This window comes from Cryptomeria japonica, chromosome 11 (genome assembly GCF_030272615.1).
Source record: "Cryptomeria japonica chromosome 11, Sugi_1.0, whole genome shotgun sequence".
In the NCBI taxonomy this organism is placed as follows: Eukaryota; Viridiplantae; Streptophyta; class Pinopsida; order Cupressales; family Cupressaceae; genus Cryptomeria; species Cryptomeria japonica.
This window is the reverse complement of record NC_081415.1, coordinates 119,343,881-119,364,548: the sequence shown is the minus strand read 5'-3', so window position 1 is coordinate 119,364,548 and position 20,668 is coordinate 119,343,881. Positions and strand designations below refer to the sequence as shown.

Genomic DNA, 20,668 nt, shown 5'->3' with positions numbered 1-20,668 from the left:
TCTTTAACAATCAATAACAATTTTACACCCCATCCCTAAAAAATAAATAATAATCCTACTCAAATTGACCAAAATCTGCTCAACCTATTAAACTAAATAATATTTATTAATATGTATTTTACGGTCAACCATTAAAAACAAATAAAACCCTTAACCCCTCTTATAGAAAAGAAAATCTCTTACAAATATTGTTTGTTTATCTCAGCGTGCATAATATCCAAAGAAGATTTCAAATGATGATTCAAGTGATGAGATGGGTGGATATAGTCCAATGCCAATCGAGGATAAGATTGCAGTCACAGAGTACTGTATTATATGTATCATACATGCAATATAATTAATGGCTCAGAATCCTGCATCACAATTTCTGTGTATCTATCATGATGTCTCAGGGCAGAACCCATGTAGGTTCTTCTCTGAACATCATGAGACAATTACGTGCAGAAATGAGTGTAACAATATGTGGGTCTACACACAAAACTGGAATGCATTTCCTGGACAGAATTGCAGCTCTTACAAATGGATTGCTGCAGTTGGGTCTCAGGCAGGGAGATGTTGTAGCCATTGCCGCACTTAACAGGTTTTTCAAATCTTGTCATTCAACTGTTCAATTTGGTAACATGTCTTTCAACCGTCCTCTAGCACTCAACATAAATTGCATTGCTGCAGTGATTTGTATTTGGAGTGGATGATGGCTGTGATGTGTGCTGGATGTATAGTGGCTCCCCTGAACTACCGATGGGTAAACACTCTCAGTATAAGTTACATACTCTGGTTTTGAACGATGTAAAGTTTACCCAAAAATAATACATTCATGAATTGTCAAATGATGGTACCAGATGGTTTTCTTCCCCCTTAGAACTTTTTTAGCACTTTTACTTACTTGGGCAGTTTGTTTGAATTTTTAGAGCCCTGAAGAGGCCCTTTTGGCAGCTGGGCAAGTATGTCCTGTAATGCTGGTTGTGGATAGCTTCTGCCTGGAATGGTCAAAGCGGTTCTTTTATAAAATTCCAAGCTTGCAATTTCATGTCTTGCTTGGAGAAGAAGATCCTCAGGAGACACAATGTAAGTTTAACCAATATAAACCACCATTACATGCTAAAGCACTGCAAAATTTTCAACACTTCTTGAATGTTTTTTTCTTGTGAACTACCACTCTGCTGTCAGATTGTTTAGGAATTAATCCATACGTATCCTAAGTTATCTCCAGAAAGTTTTCATCGTCATCATTGCACTAATGATATTTTATTTCATATTTTCATTATTTAATTATTCAAAGAAATTGAGAGTTTAATCCAGCAATCCAAAACTTAGCTCTTTATAAAACGAGCCCTATGACCTCTGAAGCGATACATGATAGACCCTCACCTACACACCATGGAAAAATCAAGAATGACGGATTCGAACCCACAATCTGGGCAGGAGCCAACAGACCCCAGGGAATTCAAACATAAGCATCTCTAAATATTCGTTCTTACAAGTGTAACAGTTAATGTATCTACTGCTTTGAACTGTTCGCCATCTAGCTTCTTTTCCATGCTTGCAAGAAGCATATGTAATGAAAAATCATTACTCTTTGTATATTACCTACATTCCTTAAATCGCTGGACTAATCCAGTAGAGTTTAGGAAAAATAATTAGTGAGTACAGTAAGGCTAGACTAGTTACATTGCTAGACCAATTAAGCAACCAGTGTAATTACTCCGAAATAAAGCTAGATTAGTGCAAATCTACATTGGAATTTATATGTACAAGAGGCATCCAAAAACAATGAAGGTGTTGAACCCTATATATTGCTCTCATGATGCTGTTACTTTGGTAACCATACGATTGTAAGTGCAAAAACATAAAGATTGTCTTACTCGTGTTTAAAAGTAGTGCATTATCAACACTGCTGACTAATATATGTAACATGTGTGCATTGGGGGGATTTTATTATCTATCAAAATAGTGATACAAGGAATTCCACCAATCCAAACTATAGTATGCAGTATGCGCCTTTCCATGCTATGTTTTTTTAACAATAAGTGCAGAGGAATGTGTTTGAACACTGAATCTCAGCAACTCAAAGACAGTTTAATTCAGACATCTGGTTAGTACTACTAGTCTTTGGATCAATTTGTTCAGTAGATGACTATATAGGCCCAGCACTGTAAAGGATGTTTAGGCATGTGGATAGTTTTTAACTTTTGATTGATTTGTTAGGCCAATCATAGGAATGCTGAACTCAACTTGAGTTTTGATAGTGATTAGTGCAGAGTCCATTGGACTATATGCAGGAGGGTTCCAGGACCTCGACTTTCGCTGGGCACCAGATTCAGTAGCCCTGATTTGCTTTACATCAGGTGTTCTACACTCCTTAAGTGATGGTCTAATTTGACTCTCTTTCATTTTGATGGTTTCTATACTGTTCTTAATTTCATCTGTGTTCTTAGAATGATAATGCTTTGTGATTTTTATTTTGTAGGTACAACAGAGAATCCAAAGGGAGTAGCAATCAGCCATGATGCACTGATTGTTCAGTCACAAGCAAAGATTGACATTATAGGCTACAACCACAATGATGTAATCTCTTGAGTATTTCTAGTTAAATTATTTAAGTTATAAATGGTGTGCTAGAGCTCTGCGGTTATTAGGCTTCTCACAAAATTTGTCACTGTTTAGTAAATTAGAAATTTGTCAATTTTAAAATAGTAGGACTGCAGAGAGGAATTTATTGAATTCTTTTCAAGTTGACTTCCGAGTAGAATCTGGAGAATTCTCATTTTATACTCCTCGTCATGTTTGGCAGGTTTATCTTCACACTTCTCCACTATGTCATATTGGTGGAATCTCTTCAGCGTTGGCCATTGTACTGGCAGGAGGATGCCATATTTTTTTACCCAAGTTTGAAGCAGCTTCTGCTATATTTGCAATACAAAGATACTCTGTATCAGCAATGATCACTGTACCAACTATGCTTGCTGATATAGTTACATTTTGCATCAATTCAAGGTATGCTAAAAAAAACTTTTACTTGCCTAACTAAATCCTCTTACAAGAAATATAAAAAATAAAAATAAATTAAAAAAATTCTATTAGACCATTCCAAACTCTCTTGGCAAAAGATGCTTGCTATTGCTTGTCAAACCCTAGTAGAAATAAGCGGTTATAACAATATGTAGTATGACCCTGACGCCGAGAAAGCAGTACTAAGCAGAGATGTGGTTACTGGTAATATTTTGGAAAATCTGAGATAGAGGTAGGACACAAGTTAGAACAGAACCAAAGTGATGAGCAGAAGGAACAATTGCCGATCAAAGATTCCCCATGGAACAGAAATATCAGCTAGTTAGACAATAGGAAGATCAAATACTAGATAACAATTGAAGATTGAAGATTTACTGAAGAATGAAAGCTCACTTGAAATATAAAATTGCTTGATATGATTGATTTTACTCTCTCCTACATTAGAACTACTAACCATAATAGAGGCATTAGTTGTCCCATCTGTAGCCAAATGAAAGCTAGCAATATTCAAAATATATTTGTACATGAAAAATATCACTTAGAATTGGCACTTCTTCCATAAGGGATAAGCAGGAAACGGTAATTGCAATTGGTTGTTTCTAATCAGGTTTCTGAGTCCTATAAGGGCTCCTTGGCAGGTATAAGCTAAGACCGGTAGCCAAGAATAGAATAGTAATACATTTTTTCTATTATAGGAAACAAAAAATAATATGAGTGATTGTTGCAAACAACTAGGAATTTTGAAATCCAACATATGAATAGGCTAGGAGAGAAAATTTACAGGATCACTCTTAGCATTTTTTCTATTAAACGAAACTAAAAGCAATATAAGTACTTGTGATCGTTGCAAACAACTAGGAATGTGGATACCCATCATATGAATAGGCTAGGAGAGGAAATTTACATGGACAACTCTGAAGGTTCTGTAGTGCCATGTAAAGAGAAGATGCAAATTAAATGGATTCATGCAGATTAGGATCCGTGGCAAGCTTGGATATTACAGTTCCAATAACATATTAAGACGTTTGAAAAACTTGGTACTCTGAATAGTGGTATAACTACTTTGCCTTCTTTTACTCATGGATCTTTTGGCATCCCGAGTTGTGATCAAAACGTGATTCTTCTACTATCTTGATTTTTGCTGAAACTGAAAGTCTGATCTATGTTTTCTGTAGCCCACCTGTATCACTATAATGTTTGTACTTTAAAAAATGTTTTGATTTATGTTGCTTGTGTGTAACTATAATGTTTCTAAAGGCAAAATGGAACTTGTGAGAATAAATCCTAACTTAGGCACTGCTAATTGTTTTTCCCTCGTGTTTCTGCAATAGGAGGAAGAAAAGAGAATCAACACTATGCTTTTCAAGTCTAGAGAAGATACTTAATGGAGCTGGAAGCCTGTCACCACAACTTATCAAGAAAGTTACTGAAGTTTTTCCAAGAGCTCAAATCTTTTCGGCTTATGGTTAGTTCACAGACTGCTTTTTTATTAGCAAACGGAGATGACAGAATCAATGAAAACTCTCCCATTTTACATTTCCAATGAACCTTTCTGTCACGTCATTTTCATTCATGTAGTTGCACTCATTCACCTATTTTTGCATATTACTTCAGCACTCATTCACCTATTTCTACTTAACTTTTCAGCACCACCAGTATACTTCCTAAGGAGACCTAATTCTACTTTTTTTTGTGGAATCTTGTTTGTTATTTTAAAAAAGGTATGACAGAGGCCTGCTCCTCAATGACTTTCATTCTTGCCTGTGATCCAATCATTCGACAAGGCACTTCTACCAAAATACAGGAGTATTCCATAAATCCAGCAAATCAGAATAATTTTCAAGATCACCCAATAGGAGTTTGTGTGGGAAAGCCTGCTCCTCATGTGGAAATACAGATAGAACAGAGTAATGAATGTCTCGATGCTAATAACTTATATAATGTGGGGAATATATTGACAAGAGGCCCACATGTGATGCTAAAGTATTGGGGCCAAAAGCATTCCACCACAGCAGCATTGAGTGAAAATAGATGGCTAAATACAGGGGATCTAGGATGGATTGATAAAGAGGGCAGATTATGGCTTCTTGGCCGCTCTAAGGACATGATTAAAAGTGGTGGAGAAAATGTTTATCCTTCCGAGGTGAATGTCTTGCTTGCAGCTCCATGCCAATTTAAAATAATATCCTCTGCTATAAAAATGCACCCATAAAATCACCGTGTTCTATCGTGGCAGTTTATTCTGTTATTGATTAGGATATCTTCAGCTCTAAGTTATAGCTCAATTTATTTGGCTTTTTTGTTCTTTTTAAAGTCTTCCATCTACAAAAACATGAACTTTTGTTGCTAGAGCATAATTTTCTTAGATTGTTAAGATGGTACTCATCTATTTCATATGCGCCAATGATTAATATCCTAATATCACAGGTGGAGAAGATCTTATTACAGCATCCAGGGATTTTGGCTGCTGTGGTTGTTGGAATCCCAGACCCAAGGTTTATTGAAATTGTTACTGCATGCATCCGGCTAAGGGACGGTTGGCACTGGGAACATCAGAATTTCCCAATGCAAAACAATGTAGCTATGAATGAGCACAAGAAATTGTCCCCAATGCTGCTACAATTATTTTGTAAACAGCAAGGGCTTTCTGGGTACGCCTCTCCTACCAACATGTTTGAAATTTGTAGATTTTGTAACTATACTAAGATTTTTAATGGGGTTTCTACATTCAGATTTAATAGATTTTTTTTAGAATTAACATGTTTTTAATCAATATTTCAGATTATATTCAATGATCCATCGTCAAAAAGAGAATTGTGATCCAACATACACAGTTGGTTCCAGAAATAATCCTTTAAATACTACATAAACCAAAAAAAAAATGAATACTAATTATCTGACGTGATGTTATATGTTGTGTGTACCCTAGTTCTTTATGATGTATCGCAGCAATACCGCCTGTGATGAAGGCACTACTTTAATTCATTATACTAAGGGTACATACTACAGATAATATCTCACGTTTCGTAATCTAATTTTGCTTGAGATAGAAAGTAATATGAGTTTTGCAACAGAAATTGAAACAACTTCGAAATTCCTTTTTCTTTTCTTTCTCTTTGTTTGGAGTGGGATTATGCTAGAACGTTAAATGGTTGTGACAATGTACATGAGACCATTGATAAGAAAATTGGTTTGTGCTTCACGTTAACAGGTTTAAGTCACCCAGGATTTTCTTCCCACAGAAAGAGCCATTTCCAAGAACCACAACTGGAAAAGTGAAGAGAGATTCAGTGAAGAGAGAAATTCTTTTGAGACTTCAACCCTGTTCAGAATTGACAGCAGCTAGAAGCAGCTTGTAGAATACAATATTGGTCTTCAGTTTCAGTTGTATCTAATTTTGATTCATTAAAATTGTCTAGAGTCTCCAGAATTAGAATCAGAGTTACTGAACTTCCATTTAAATTCATTAGTAGGAAATACTCTGACAACTGAGGACACCATTCAAACAGAAGAGCTGGAGAGTCGGATTATAACCCAATCCCTTTAAATTCTTTGTAGAATCAAATATTGTGGTGCCATTGAATAAAGCAATATGTGTTCAAAAACTTCTGATATCTTGATATTTACTCTTGATACTTTCGATATTTTGGAAATGCTAGGATGCTTGGTAATAATGTAGGCACTTGATAACAATTGTTTTAAGGGGAAACGAAAATGTAAAGAGTTTTATTTATATATTTTGGTTAACATTTGATCAATAATCGAGATTAATTAAAATAATTAATAGATGAGAAAATTTGAGATTGGGTAACACCTCTGGTTAGCACATGGATTGATGAGGTGGAACAATTAAGAGAGATTAAATGTATAGCTCGTGGTTGGAGCAATAAATAAAATATTGACTTTATTTATTTTGATGGGAAAGAAATTAAAGAAATTATTTGAAATTTATTTAATTTTGGAAGATATGTCATGTAGTTATTTGATTATAGGAGAATTAATTAAAGAGGGATTCATCTCATAGTGTGATGGTTAAGTGGTGGTGTTAGTGTTGTGGCCAAAAGGTTCAAACCCCTATTGGACCATTGTCCTGCCACCAATAAAAAAAAAAGGAGAATTAATTAAATAATAAAATCATTAGCTTAATGAAATAATCAAAATTTATTTAATCAATGTGGATAGAGAAGATAATGAAAATATGATGACATGATAAGATGAAAATAATGAATTATTTTAATAATTAAAATTTATTTAATTAATATGGATAAAAGAGGAATGTTAGCTTGATGAAATGATCAAAATTTATTTAATCATAATGAATAGAAAAGAGAATAAAAATATGATGACACAACAAGATGAAAACGCATTAGCCATTTTTAGATGTCTACATGATGATAACATAGAATGGATGAGTTTGGGATTCCTATGCATCTTAGAGCAATTATACATAGACTTTATGGAGAGTTAAAGTCAAAATAAAAAATTTTGATAGGTATTTTAGAAAGTCTTAGGAGTAACATTGGGGTGAAGCAAGGGTACCCCTTACTCCCTACTATTTTTGGTTTATATATTGACAAGCTCGAAGAATGGTCAAATTTGCAAGGTGGAGACAATGCCCATTTGGGAGAGTTTGTGATAAGGCTTTTAAATTCCAATTGCTAAATCATCTCATGGGTTGCAAAACCACTTATTTTCCCTTGAGCATTTTCACAGTGTAGTGGGGATGCAAGTTATTATCAACAGGACTAAAGTCGTAATTTTCTCCAATAGAAGAAAGTAAAGACAACATAAGTTCTACTTTGAAGGCAATATTCTTGAAGAAACTACAGAGTAAAAGTATCTTAGGATTGACTTCCACAACGATCTAAGTTGGGAGTGTTGTAGAAAGAAGAGAACTTTGGGAAAATGGAAAGCATTATATGCTCCTCAAAATAACTACAAAACTATGGGATTGGAAAACTACCTAGATTCTTTTTGGGCTTTTAGTGCTCTATCGGTGTGAATTGTAGGCTAGAATCACTTCAGACTTGAAGTGGAAACAAATTGAGAAAATCCAAAAACACTTGATTACAAGAAAGCTCAAAATAAAAAGTTCAGGCTGAGTGAAATGGGGGCAGATCCTATTGAAGCAATTTTCATGGTGTGTCTCATATGATATATAAAAAGAACTGAACAAATGGAAGTAGGTGGATAGCCCAAGGTTATTTTTTATAATAGCTTGAGCAAAAGAAAGAAGACTTGGATGAGACAAAACATCAAATGGATGAGAAAAAGGTAATATCTATTTGAATGCTTGTCCCATGAACAACAAAGAGAAATAGGATTATGTTATGGATAAGATCATCAAGTGAGCATTGGTTAACGTGCTAGGGAGAAAGAAGAAATGTTATATTGAGGAGTTTAATGATTAATCCCACATGTGATCTTCATCAAAAAAATATGCATAGATGCTAGTATTCTATGGAGAGCCTAGTAGTGGATTTTTTTGTTGTTGCCCACTTTGGTTCTTTGTTGGACATTGAGTTGCATCCCTCCACATGTAAAACATACAATTGGTGGTCTTCTCTTTTTAGTACCCTTGAATGAGGTATTCACATCCTTTTTGGAATTATTATATCCTTTCTTTTCCTGTTTATTTCCTTTAGATCCTTTTTCTCTCTTCTTCCCATATTCACGTTTTTTGCCCTTTCTTTTGAAGGATTGAATGTCTAAATCTGCCTAGATTTCTTTCGACTCCTATCTTGGATGGCATAATTCATTTTAAGTTGCTTCTCCCGCCTTACTACTTTCTCATAAACCTCATCCATAGTTGTAGGTGCTAGGACTTCCACACTTTTTTCGATGTGATTATTAAGACCCAAGTTGAATTTATGAGTTTGGAATCTTTCGTCATCTTGATATTGTGGCACACATTTTAACAATCAAGTGAACTTCTCTAAGTATTCATTAACTAAGAGTTACTCTTGCCTAAGGTCTTGGAAGTCTATCAATTTGTGGTCAAAGAATAACTGAGGTAGCCATCTTTGTCCAAAAATTTCTAAAAACTATTTCTAGGTTATGCGGGTTGGTTTACCTCCAAGCTCAGGCTTTTTATATCTCCCACCAAGTGGTTGCCTCTCTAGATAGTCAAAAGACTCCCTGAATTGCTTTGGTGTTCTTAGAATAGTTTCTTATCTCAAGGTACTTCTCCATTTTCATCGATAAGGCTTTAGTGACATCTCCCAACACTATGCCCTCAAACTTAGGTGGAGTAACCTTCTTCATATCACGAGTTAGCTCTTGACCTAATTCCTTCATTAGTTTGGCTTCAAAGTGAGATTTTGAGTGTTCCCCTCAACGCTCACTAAGTGTGATATGCTCATGCCTATTAAAATTCTCCCTATGATGGGATTCATGTTCTTCCTCTTTGGTTTCATGTTGACTCATATCTCGTTGTTCTAGATTCACGAGTTTAGCTTGAGTTTGGTTCATCATGGTAAAAAATTGATCCAACTTGGCCATGGGTTTGTGTCCACAGGTCCAGAACCCCCATTGTTGTTTCTAGAGTTGTCCATGTTATAATTCTCTTTCCAAAGAATGTTTAAGAATGTTCTATTTCAGATTCAAGCATTACATTTACAACTAAAAGGTAAATAATCATAAAATTATATACTCAACAAAATTTAGCTTTTATTGCTTAAATCAAAACATATAAAAACATCTCAAACTGCCACTATGGTTAATTAAATCCTATCTAGGAGCTACTTTCATCACTAGTGATGGGTTCTTCGTGCCCATCAAAATTAGAAGGGGTAAGTTGGTATCCAGGTGTTGGGATTCAGTCCTTTCGATACAACTATTTTCTTGGAGGGATTTTTTTAGGAATTCGGCTTGAGTTTGGGGTTTGGCTTAAGGGTGGAGGATGTTGGCTTAATGATGATTTTTGTATCGGATGACTTTATGTGTTGTCATTGTTGGCACACATACACACATATGTTGATATTATCATAGTCATCTTAATTAAGTCAAACTGGTACTACTATTAAGTCTTCATATTGTAAACCGACATCATATGTATAAAGTACGTCTAACTGATATGAAGGTGTCTAAACCAGTATATGTTGACAACCGGTATATGCAGTTAAGACAATCAATTTTGGTCAATTCCACTGTTACCAGTTTCGAGATGTAGCAGAGAGAGACAAGGAGGCACATGGAGACAATTAGTATATGAGTTTGATGTGGTCAACACTAAATCGGTATCGATGCTCAAACCAGTTCTCCCAGATTGTGTGATGAGTTATCGTCGGTCGTGATGTGTTACCACCAACCGACATTTTTGTGGTGATTTGTGATGTGTTAAGGAAGATTGTCCAAATTCATCGAACCTAGGAAAATGTGTTAAGGTTCTTGAGCCGACATGAAACCTAATGTCTATAAAAAGACATTGTGATGAGTTATTTTCATATGGGAGATGCAAGTTATGTTATGAGTTGAAGTTGATGCGATTTGTTGAAGGAGTTACAGAGTATGTCGGTGATGCGGTAATGAGTAAGAAGAAAAGAATCTAAACAAGCAGAATGTGTTATTCATAGATCATACTATATACACCTAAAAATGGTCTGAAGATAATTAATTGAATAAGCAATTATCTCAATTAATCTCCCTCCCCAATTTAATTAAATTCACTAAGCAATTTGATTAAATTTCCCTTTTCATCTACTTATTAATAAATCTAAGGATTTATTAAATCATTTCATTTCATCCCCCATTAATTAATTAATTCTCTCCATTCCAAATTCATTTCTTCTAATCCTAATTAATTAAAACAAATCTAATCAATGAGTTGTTGAGATTAATTAGCCTTTTCCTATTATTTGAATTTCTAAATTCAAATTCTCCTAACTTCTACCACTCCTAAACCTAACCATTCCTAAACCTAACCCATTCTACCTACCACCATGTCCCCTTTCATCCAACATCTTCTAGAACCTTTGTGACACTTGTCACTAAGTGTTCCCTTTAATCCAACTCCCTTTGCCAACCTCCTCCAATTTAACCAATGATATCTTTAGATCAATCTCAACCGTTGATTCATGCCAACTCACCCCTAGCCTTGGAAAATCCTATAAATAGACCTCATTTTGAGCAATATGGATCCCATCTCATTTGTAGCTTAAGCATTGTTACTATAGGCATCTAGCTTCTAGTTTATCATTTCTTAGCAATGTTATCATGCTTAATTTTAGCTTAAATCTTAGCTTAATCACGCTAGATCAATCATTCATGTAGCTTAATCATGCTAGATCAATCATTCATGTAACTTAATCATGTTATTCTTTCTAGATCATGCATTTTCAGCATTCAAATCCTCCATCTAAGTGTAGTCAAGTTATTGCAATTTGCATACTAAGATCTGAGAGCAAAATTCACACTCGCATTTACTAGGAGGCAATAAGTCGATTAGCTATGGTTTTACTTTTCATTGTTTCAATTTACTAACCATTGCTTGTAATGATTTATTGAGTGCATTGTGGTTGCAACTACAGGTACACTTCATAGAGCACGACACATACCACTTGTTTTCTAATCACTACAATAGTTAAATCCCCTAACCGGGTAAGCTCTAACAAGCTTCATTGTACAAATCCTCTAAAAGGTGATTCATTAACTTGGATCTAAATCCTCCACTGAGGTTACCTTTAACCAGATATAGCTCCTAACATGATCTTCTCCTTACAAAGCATTTTGTAGACCTTAACCAGCTAGTTACCTATTTCTACAAATAGTTAACTTGTGAGTTCCATCTCACCATGGTTTTTCCCAGTTGGGTTTTCCACGTATAAATACTTGTGTTATGGTGGATGTTTTGATTTTTGTGAATGCTTTTATAACACTTTGGATTGCATGCAAAGTCTTAAGTAAACTGGTTAAAAAATTTTACCAGTTTGGGATTAAAGTGTTATTGTTTTTGCTATCACTGATTCACCCCCCCTCTTAGTGATTTATAAGTTTATCAATTGGTATAAGGGCCTAACTTCTTTAAGGCCTAACTGATTGGAAGAAAACCCTAAATCCATTATGGGCGATAGGAGTTATAGAGAGATGGCTAGAGAACTTGCTAAAACTAAGGATGAGCTAGAAATCCTGAGAGGCAGATTCAAAGCTTCACAAGCAAAGAGGAAAGAACTGGCTGAACAGTTATTGGAGATCTATGACAACAAATCTTCAGATGAGGCAAACACTGATGCATTGGTCGAAGAAGTGGAGAAATCGAATGGTGAGAAACTTAACCTAAGGAGATAACTTGAAGCTCTTACAATCCATATGAGTCAAGAACTTGAAGCTAGGAGGGTTGTTGAAGACCAGATCAAAGAGAAAGATCATGAGATCTTAAAGATCAAGCAGGAGAATGCAGCTTTGCATGAACACTAGCAAGAGGAGAAGGAATAAAAAGAAGCTTTACAAGCAGATCTTGAAATGGCAATGTCTCTTAGAGAGACTCTTATGAAGCATAGTGAAGATCTTACTAAAGAGCTTACACGAGCTAATGAGAAGATTGATAAATTCAACAAGAGTTCCTCTATGTTGGATGAACAAATTCAATCTCAAAGGATGAAAGGTGATGTATCTGGGTTAGGATACAATACATCTGAGAAAGGTGAACCTTTTGGTACCAAAAGTGACATGCATGATGGTAAAACAGCTCCTAAGGCTGAGAAGCCTATCGGTAAGAAGGCTTACAAACCTGCTTGCTTTAACTATCTTGAACCTGGACATACTAATAATGTTTGTAGAAGCAGATCTGATGTTAATATTGGTTATAGACCTAATACTAGGTATGCGCCTAGAAGATTTGAAGGTTATTGTTATACATGCAACATGTATGGGCATAGATCAGTTGAATGCAGATATGGAGCAAGCAATCATGCACCTCACATGAATTCAAGACCTATTGGAGGCTAGAGAAGGAATTTCACTGATTGGAGCAACACAAATTGGCAAAGACCCTTTGTTAACTGGTCTAGTCTTAATGAGATGGAAAAGAGAGTCAATGTGACTTGTACCATTTCCAATAACTTTGGTTATGTGGCTATGAACTACAAAAGAAGAATAGGAAGGAGCAATGCAAAACCTTGGAGAGCATCTAAAATGGCCAGCTATCATTGTCATAAACTAGGACACATTGCTAAGTTTTGCATAACTAAGAAGAACCAACCGGTAAATCATTCTAAAGGTCGAAAAGAAAAGAAGAAGGTTGATGCTGAAGAAACCAAAGCGGAGATGAATAGGATCTGGAAGAAGAAGAGTGATGACAAAGCATTAGAGGATGCTACTACTTCACCTAGTGTGGAGAATCTTACACTGGTAAACTGAGATTTTCAACAATCCTAAGGGGAGCATATCGGCAAATCCATTTCCGGACCCCTTGAAGAGAGTATGGTAAGAAAATTTTGTATTTTGAGTTATAAAATAAGAATTTTGATATTACTGTCAATCAATTTTCTAAGGATTGCTAACCGGTTGATATACTTACCGGTAAAGGCAAATATGTTAAGCAGTAATTAGGTTTTGCTAAGTCATTTTTACCCTATTACATTCGAAGAAGCATTTTGAGAGCATTTGCAATGCAAAACAAAGAGTTTCCAGTAGATTGTGAGTGGATTTGTTCTACAAACTAAGAAGTTGAATCGAATTTGAAGCTAAGGAAAGGTGAATCGGGTGTGCAAGCGAGAGAGCAACTGGAAACCCTAGTAGCGCGAAGGTAACAAGGTATTTTGTTAAATCTTCTCTCTTGAATCAAAATTATTTTGAATGGCATCGTCATCTACATCAGCAAAAAGTTTTTTATCACTTTTGAAGCTATGGATTCTATGGGGACGTATAAGATAGAGTCTTATAATGCATTATCTCAAGTACCCCAAGGTGTTTTGATTAAAGGTGATTTGTTAAGTTACATAGATTGCAAAATTGAGGATCTAGGTTCTTTTGCAATCTATTCTCAACTTAAAACTTTGTGCGATAAGAGCGGGAAGATCAAACCCAAATATATTAGGGTTTATGAAAAAGGTTTTCATAAAGCGATGTATTTTCTAGAGGATTTTGAGGAAGAACATGTCAGGATCATCCTTAGTAGTATACATGGTGGAAACATGTATCTTGATAGGTCTCATACTATAACCAAGGAGGCTATTCATGCAGTAACCGGTTTCTGCCAAACTGGTGACGTACCCAAGTTAAGGAAAATCTCGAAGGAGACTATTTTTTTTTTTTTTGGTAACCCAGAGGTATCCCCGCGTCTCATCCCAGCAACCAACCCCGCCTTACCTTAGACATATGGGAGCCAATTTGGGGTTAGAGGAGAGGAAAGACGAGGCGAGACTAGTCCTCTGGAGGCGGATGAGTCTGCCCGCAGTCCCCAGTCGCTGGGATAACCTGGCAGGGAATCGAACCGGAGACCAATGGGAAGCAAACCCATGGCCCAAGCCAATTCACCTACCATGCGGGACTATCTCGAAGGAGACTGTTATTGAGTTGACAAAGACCACTACTGATGGTCATGCTATATCTGTCAATAACATTGTAGATGAAGGAGTCAAGTTTGAAACAATGGTTATTGGCTACCAAATATTTAATTCCAGTCGAATGAGTAGTGTACCATTTGTTGTCGTGCACTCCGCCTACCAGATGATGATAGAAAATACAGATTATGATTTTTGTGAGGCAACGCGAAGCCTGTTGATGTTGAATTTAGAATCAATAAAGAAGGATAATAGTCAAAAGTTTAAATATGGGCAACTTTTGATCAGTTTATTTTTCTACTTTCATAATTTTATTCCTAGAATTAGTGATATACAATGGTCTAAGGATACACTTGTGACAACCCAAATTAAGAATAGCATAAAGGTTGTGAAGAACACATTTCCAGTTGAAATGAACAAGTATTTCAATGAGTTTCAAAATAAAATGAGCATGAGATTAAGGTTATCTGATGAAGTGGTGAAACACTTTGAAAAAGACATCTGTGACCACTGATTTTTGTCTTATGGAAGTTGTTGAGCCAAGAGAAGATGAAACGGAGGAAATGAGCTATGAAGTCAATTATGACTTATTGATTGGTTATTCCAACAACCTCTTAGCATCACCCAAGGATGCTAAGAAGAAAAGACTGGTTACTTATCAAGAAAGGATTGCCCTACACAACCCAATAGTGTGAAGGAGAAAAAGAAGAAAGTAGATCAACCAACTTCTGTGTCTACCAGTACAAGAATAACAAGAAGTATTCAAATCAAGAAGGAACTGGTACCTAAGGTATATGCAAAGAAGCCTACTGCAATGAGGAAAAGAGGCAGACATCTCATCTTGCAAGAAGAACATGACGAAACTAAAACTAAGGAAGAAACAAAGAAGATGAAGGTATATGGCAAGAAATCTAAACCAGTAGGAGAAATTTCCAAACAAAGTACTCCTATTGATGTTGCATCTTTCATACAAGAGAGTAATTTTCAGAGGACTTTAAAAATATTAAGGAGAAAGTGATTTGATAATGTAAAAGAACATTTTTATTCTTTTGATGAAGGTCAAAAACTTGAAGTGGTACAAGAGGTAATCAATTACCTGTGTCAATATAATCGGTTACCACAAGATATTTAAAAGGACATTTCTGATTCTTTATATTTAATTCTTGAAAATAAATGAAAGTTGATTTTAGATCAGGACCAAGAAATTATTGATAGAGTTTTTGCTCAATATTTTCCTGCGTTGTCTCGTGAAGAATTATTAGCAATGCTTGCTAAATATAAAGAGAAATTTCATTCAAAAACGGGGTGACTAAGACTATTGGAAGGGAGGATTCAGCCAGTTGAAGATGATACTCATCAAATTGCATAATATATTCAAAGTATGAATGAGCTATTGAAGTGCTATCATAATTAACCTAATCAGACTGAGGCTGGAGCTCCACCGAAACTAGATAATGAAGAAATAATTACACCGGATGTAGTCTACCCTGTCAAGAATAAGGATGATACAAGTTCCTCACCGATCATATTCTTTGTGGATGAAACTGATGAAATTGAGGATATTGTTGATACAAATGGTAACGACATTGAATCAATTAAGGAAACTATACAGCAACCGGATATTTTTGTTGAACAAAAAGCAGAAGAAGCACCGACTATAGAACAAAGTGTGGACATACAACCACCACCGGTAAAGGAACATAATGTTGAAAAATAACTGTCATCGGTCACTACAGCCACACTGCAGGAACAGATAGAGACAGGGAAAGAGAAATCAGAGAAGAAGAAGGCAGAGAAAAAAGATGAAGAGGAGAAAGCAAATGAGAAGAAGAAAACCAATGATGATGATGATGATGATGATGAAGAAGACTCAGTCAACATAAAAGGTCCTATAGATATAGACAATTTGAGTGCATCTGAACTGATGGAGATTTCTACTGTTATGCAATCCAGAGCACAAAAGAAGAGGTTGAAAGAGAAGAGAAAAGAAGTAGAGACTATTCAAATTGTTGTTGACATTTTGTCAAGTTTCCTACCAAAGACTGATACTGGTAATTTATCTACCCTTATTGATAAGCTTGGACAATTAGTAGTTGATGCTAGTGAACAACTGAAATCACTTGAAGAGGCAGCTCATGCCTTAGCTAAAAAAGTGGATATGATGAATCAATAAGGATCCAAACAACTAATGAGAGGGGGGGGTGAATCAATAGATAGAAAACAGACTAATCTTTCCTCAAACTCAAAAACCAACTCATAAATCAATTACTGAACTAATTGGTTCAAACACTGAACAATAAACTGCAATTGCACTATCAAGTTAACTGGTTGACTGGTATAACAAACCAATAGAATAACAGATCTGAAACTTCTCAAACCATTTAATCAAAACATCAAAATACTTTACTAACATAAGTAAAAGCACTTTTTCAGATTATTGTCGCTCATCTTAACATATCTAAGTGGATTTATCATTTAAACAAACTAACTATATCAAAACATAACCACAAAAACCATTCACCACTTGACATAATGATTTTTGACGTGAAAACCCAAATGGGAAAAACCACGGTGTGGATGAATACCCACAAGTATTATGAACTCTTCTAAAGTTTGCACTATTAGGAGCCAAGCCTGTTAAAGCTTTACAAAAATGTCATGTTGGGAACAGATCCGGTTAAGGACCACCCTATCAAGGGATTTACTATATTATCCTATTAAAGGCAATACCATGTTAGGAGTAACCTTGATAGAGGATTTAAAAATCCATGCTAATGGATCACCTAGTTAGACGATTTAGATAGCACTAATCCTGTTAAATCTTACCTGGTTAAGGAATTTTTCTATTGTGATTGATAGAAAACAACAGGGTTTATGCTGATCTGGTAATAACACTATCATGTTTGATCAGATCCTTTTCATGTTCCTATCTGCCTTCAAACATTCTACAGATACTCCTTCTGCTTTGACAATCAATCACACTGACACTTAACCAAAATTATCGAAACTACAACAAAACAACTCATTGACCTTATAAGCAAAATAATAGGTCGGTAACACATCACAAACCTAAGATCTCATAGAGATTACAAACAAAAAAATGGTTCAAACATGACTATTGGATTACATAGCAATCATTGCACATTGTCCTAGACAACCTCGACCGCTCCTTAATCACCGCTCATCAAAACCTGTAACTCATCACGCAGTTTCCACTACATGCAATGCACTTGTCGATTCCCAAGATAAAATAGGTATCTCTACATGCCAAAAACCACTTTGAAACTTATCACATGCAATCATGCATACGTGGCATAATCATATCCAATAACCATTTAATCATAGACCAACACAAATCAACATAGCTCCATCGGTTAGGGTTTGGTACATCAACAGGTGGGGTTATCGGTTGATCTCACTACTTCTTAAGTAATATCAGTTTCCTTCACTTGATTAACTACTGGTTACATAACAACATCATTATCGGTTACAATTGACATCAATGACAATACTTAAACTTCATTAATGTAATCAAATGCTAACAAAAAAATTACAGGACGAAAAGGGGAGATCAATTAATTTCAGAAATTGACAAAGGAAAGGTTGCTTTATCTGTGAATAAAGATCTTTTGAAATTTAGTATAGAAACTGGAGGTAAAATTTTGGCTACTATATCTAAATTATCATTATTTTGTTCTGACTTGAAGAAAAAGAAAGAAGATACAAAGAAGGAACTTGAGAGGATAAGTGATGCATATATCCCAGTACAAGATTCTGCTTTAAATTTTGGCAAATCGGTTGATGCTTTGCAACACCTGTTAGAATTTTATGCTTTTGAACAGGTGATGCGGATCAAATCCTTGAAAAAACTAAAGAAATAGTTGATTCCAAAAGTTGAAATCCTACAGAGGGCATACAAGGATTCTGAAGCAGTTTTGGATACCCCGAAGATAAGTACTCTTGATGCTATGGAAGAATTTGCTGCACAAATTTTGATAAATGTTGAAATCACTAAGACACTATTAGAAACATGGGACAATGATCTTAAGCAGTTAAAATTTCATTTCAGTGATGTTTTCTTAAGAATTGCATTGTAAAGACTTAAAAACTTTTATATTTTTATATATGCAGTTTTTTGATGACAAATTTTGATGTAATGTATGTATTTTACTTTTCCATTTGGCATTGTTGTCAAAGGGGGAGTAGAAATATGTATGTGATGTGAAAATTTTGTATGTACTGTTAAGGGGGAGTTTATACATTTTTGTAAGCACACTTAGTTGCCAAATTTTTTTCTAAGTGTTGCCATCAATACCAAAGGGGGAGAATGTTGGCTTGATGGTGATTTTTGTATTGGATGACTTTATGTGTTGTCATTGATGGCATGCACACACACATATGTTCATATTATCATAGGCATCTTAGTTAAGTTAAACTAGTACTACTATTAAGTCTTCATATTGTAAACCGACATCATATGTATGGAGTAAGTCTAACCAGTATGAAGGTGTCTAAATCAATATATATTGACAATTGGTATATGCAGTTAAGACAATCGGTTTTGGTCAATTTCACTATTACCATTTTCAAGATGTAGCAGAGAGAGACAACGAGGCACATGGAGACAATTAGTATATGAGTTTGATGTGGTCAACACTAAAGCGATATCGGTGCTCAAATCGGTTTTCCTAGATTGTGTGACGAGTTATCACCAGTTGTGATGTGTTACCACCAACTGACATTTTTGTGGTGATTTGTGATGTGACAAGGAAGATTGTCCAGATTCACTGAACCTAGGAAATTGTGTTAAGGTTCTTGAGCTGACATAAAATCTAATGTCTATAAAAAGATATTGTGATGAGTTATTTTCATATAGGAGATGCAAGTTATGTTATGAGTCAAAGTTGATGCGATTTGTTGAAGGAGTTACAGAGTATGTCGGTGATGCAGTAATGAGTAAGCAGAAAAGGATCTAAACAAGCATAATGTGTTATTCCTAGATCATACCACCTGTTGTTTTCTCATCACTACAATAGTTAAATCCCCTAACTGGATAAGCTCTAACAAGCTTCATTGTACAAATCCTCTAACAAGGTGATTCATTAACTTGGATCTAAATCCTCCACTGAGGTTACCTTTAACCAGGTATAGCTCCTAACAGGGCTTGAGATTCCTAACAGGATCTGCTCCTTACAGAGCATTTTGTAGACCTTAATCAGCTAGTTACCTATTTCTACAAATAGTTAACTTGTGATTTCCATCTCACCGTGGTTTTTCCTAGTTGGGTTTTTCACGTATAAATACTTGTGTTATGGTGGATGTTTTGATTGTTGTGAATGCTTTTATAACACTTTGGATTGCATGCAAAGTCTTAAGTAAATTGGTTAAATGTTTTTACTGGTATGGGATTAAAGTGTTATTGTTTTTGCTATCACTAATTCACCCACCGCGCCCCCCCCCCCCCTCTTAGTGCTTTATAAGTTTATTCAGAGGAAGATTCAACTATTTTATTTTTTGAAGTTGTCCATTTGCATGTTTCTCTTTGAAGTTGAAGTATTGCTTCTGATAGAGTTTTAGTGTTTGAAGGGGGTGATGAGCTAGAGTAATCATGATTGGTTCTGGTCATCCATAAACAAATAACTTTTAGTTCATGGACCTTTTTTCATGGGGTAGTGTGGATCCACATCCTATAGAGACCCACATATACTTGTTTCAATTTTTCTATTCTAGATATACTGGTGGTGAGCTCCTAGGTCCAGTGTTGAACTTGGTATCTCTGATACCATATGCAATGTGCTAACTGAAACAAAATAAAAAGTAAGGAAATATACATTTAAATTTTTATCAATAATAAACTACCATGTTGGCATTAGTCAATTTTAAAAAAAATTTACAACTATTCTAAAACTTGAATGGAAATGTAATCTATCTTAATTTGCATAAAAAATACAAATAATCAAAATAATTGTACTTTTCTCTTTTCATAAATGAAATGCAATAAGTAAATGAGAAGGTTAGAATTTATTGATGAATTACTTTTCTATTTGGAATCTCATACAAGTCTTCGCTTAATTTGTAAGTGGAAGAGCATCATCAGGGTGCTTTACCTCCAACCACAAACCTAGTTGGTCCCACACACACCTTCCTTACAAAAGTGG

At 35.2% G+C, this 20,668-nt stretch overlaps 1 protein-coding gene across 3 annotated transcripts; it reads left to right on the top strand.

Moving 5' to 3' along the window:
• The first annotated feature begins 259 nt into the window (after window positions 1–259).
• On the top strand, window positions 260–6,621 carry LOC131041096 (2-succinylbenzoate--CoA ligase, chloroplastic/peroxisomal). 3 transcript variants are annotated; one of them, XM_057974074.2, is made up of 11 exons: window positions 260–580; window positions 670–742; window positions 909–1,065; window positions 1,952–2,092; window positions 2,280–2,345; window positions 2,468–2,565; window positions 2,792–2,994; window positions 4,341–4,474; window positions 4,731–5,152; window positions 5,437–5,660; window positions 6,221–6,621. In XM_057974074.2, exons 1-11 carry the CDS (start codon window positions 381–383, stop codon window positions 6,366–6,368), a joined length of 1,866 nt encoding a protein of 621 aa, XP_057830057.2. In that variant the 5' UTR covers window positions 260–380; the 3' UTR covers window positions 6,369–6,621. The 3 variants fall into 3 exon arrangements, with proteins under 3 accessions (XP_057830057.2, XP_057830056.2, XP_057830058.2); XM_057974073.2 differs by having other exon boundaries at window positions 2,247–2,345; XM_057974075.2 differs by lacking the exon at window positions 1,952–2,092 and having other exon boundaries at window positions 264–580; window positions 2,247–2,345.
• The last annotated feature ends 14,047 nt before the right edge of the window (window positions 6,622–20,668 follow it).

Bases quoted from the DNA above. Each gene is read 5' to 3' on its own strand.
- LOC131041096 (XM_057974073.2), top strand. From the start codon at position 381: ATGATGTCTCAGGGCAGAACCCATGTAGGTTCTTCTCTGAACATCATG. The intron at 743-908 runs GTAAACACTCTC...TTGAATTTTTAG, and splicing joins CTCCCCTGAACTACCGATGG to AGCCCTGAAGAGGCCCTTTT. The intron at 5,153-5,436 runs GTGAATGTCTTG...CTAATATCACAG, and splicing joins AAAATGTTTATCCTTCCGAG to GTGGAGAAGATCTTATTACA.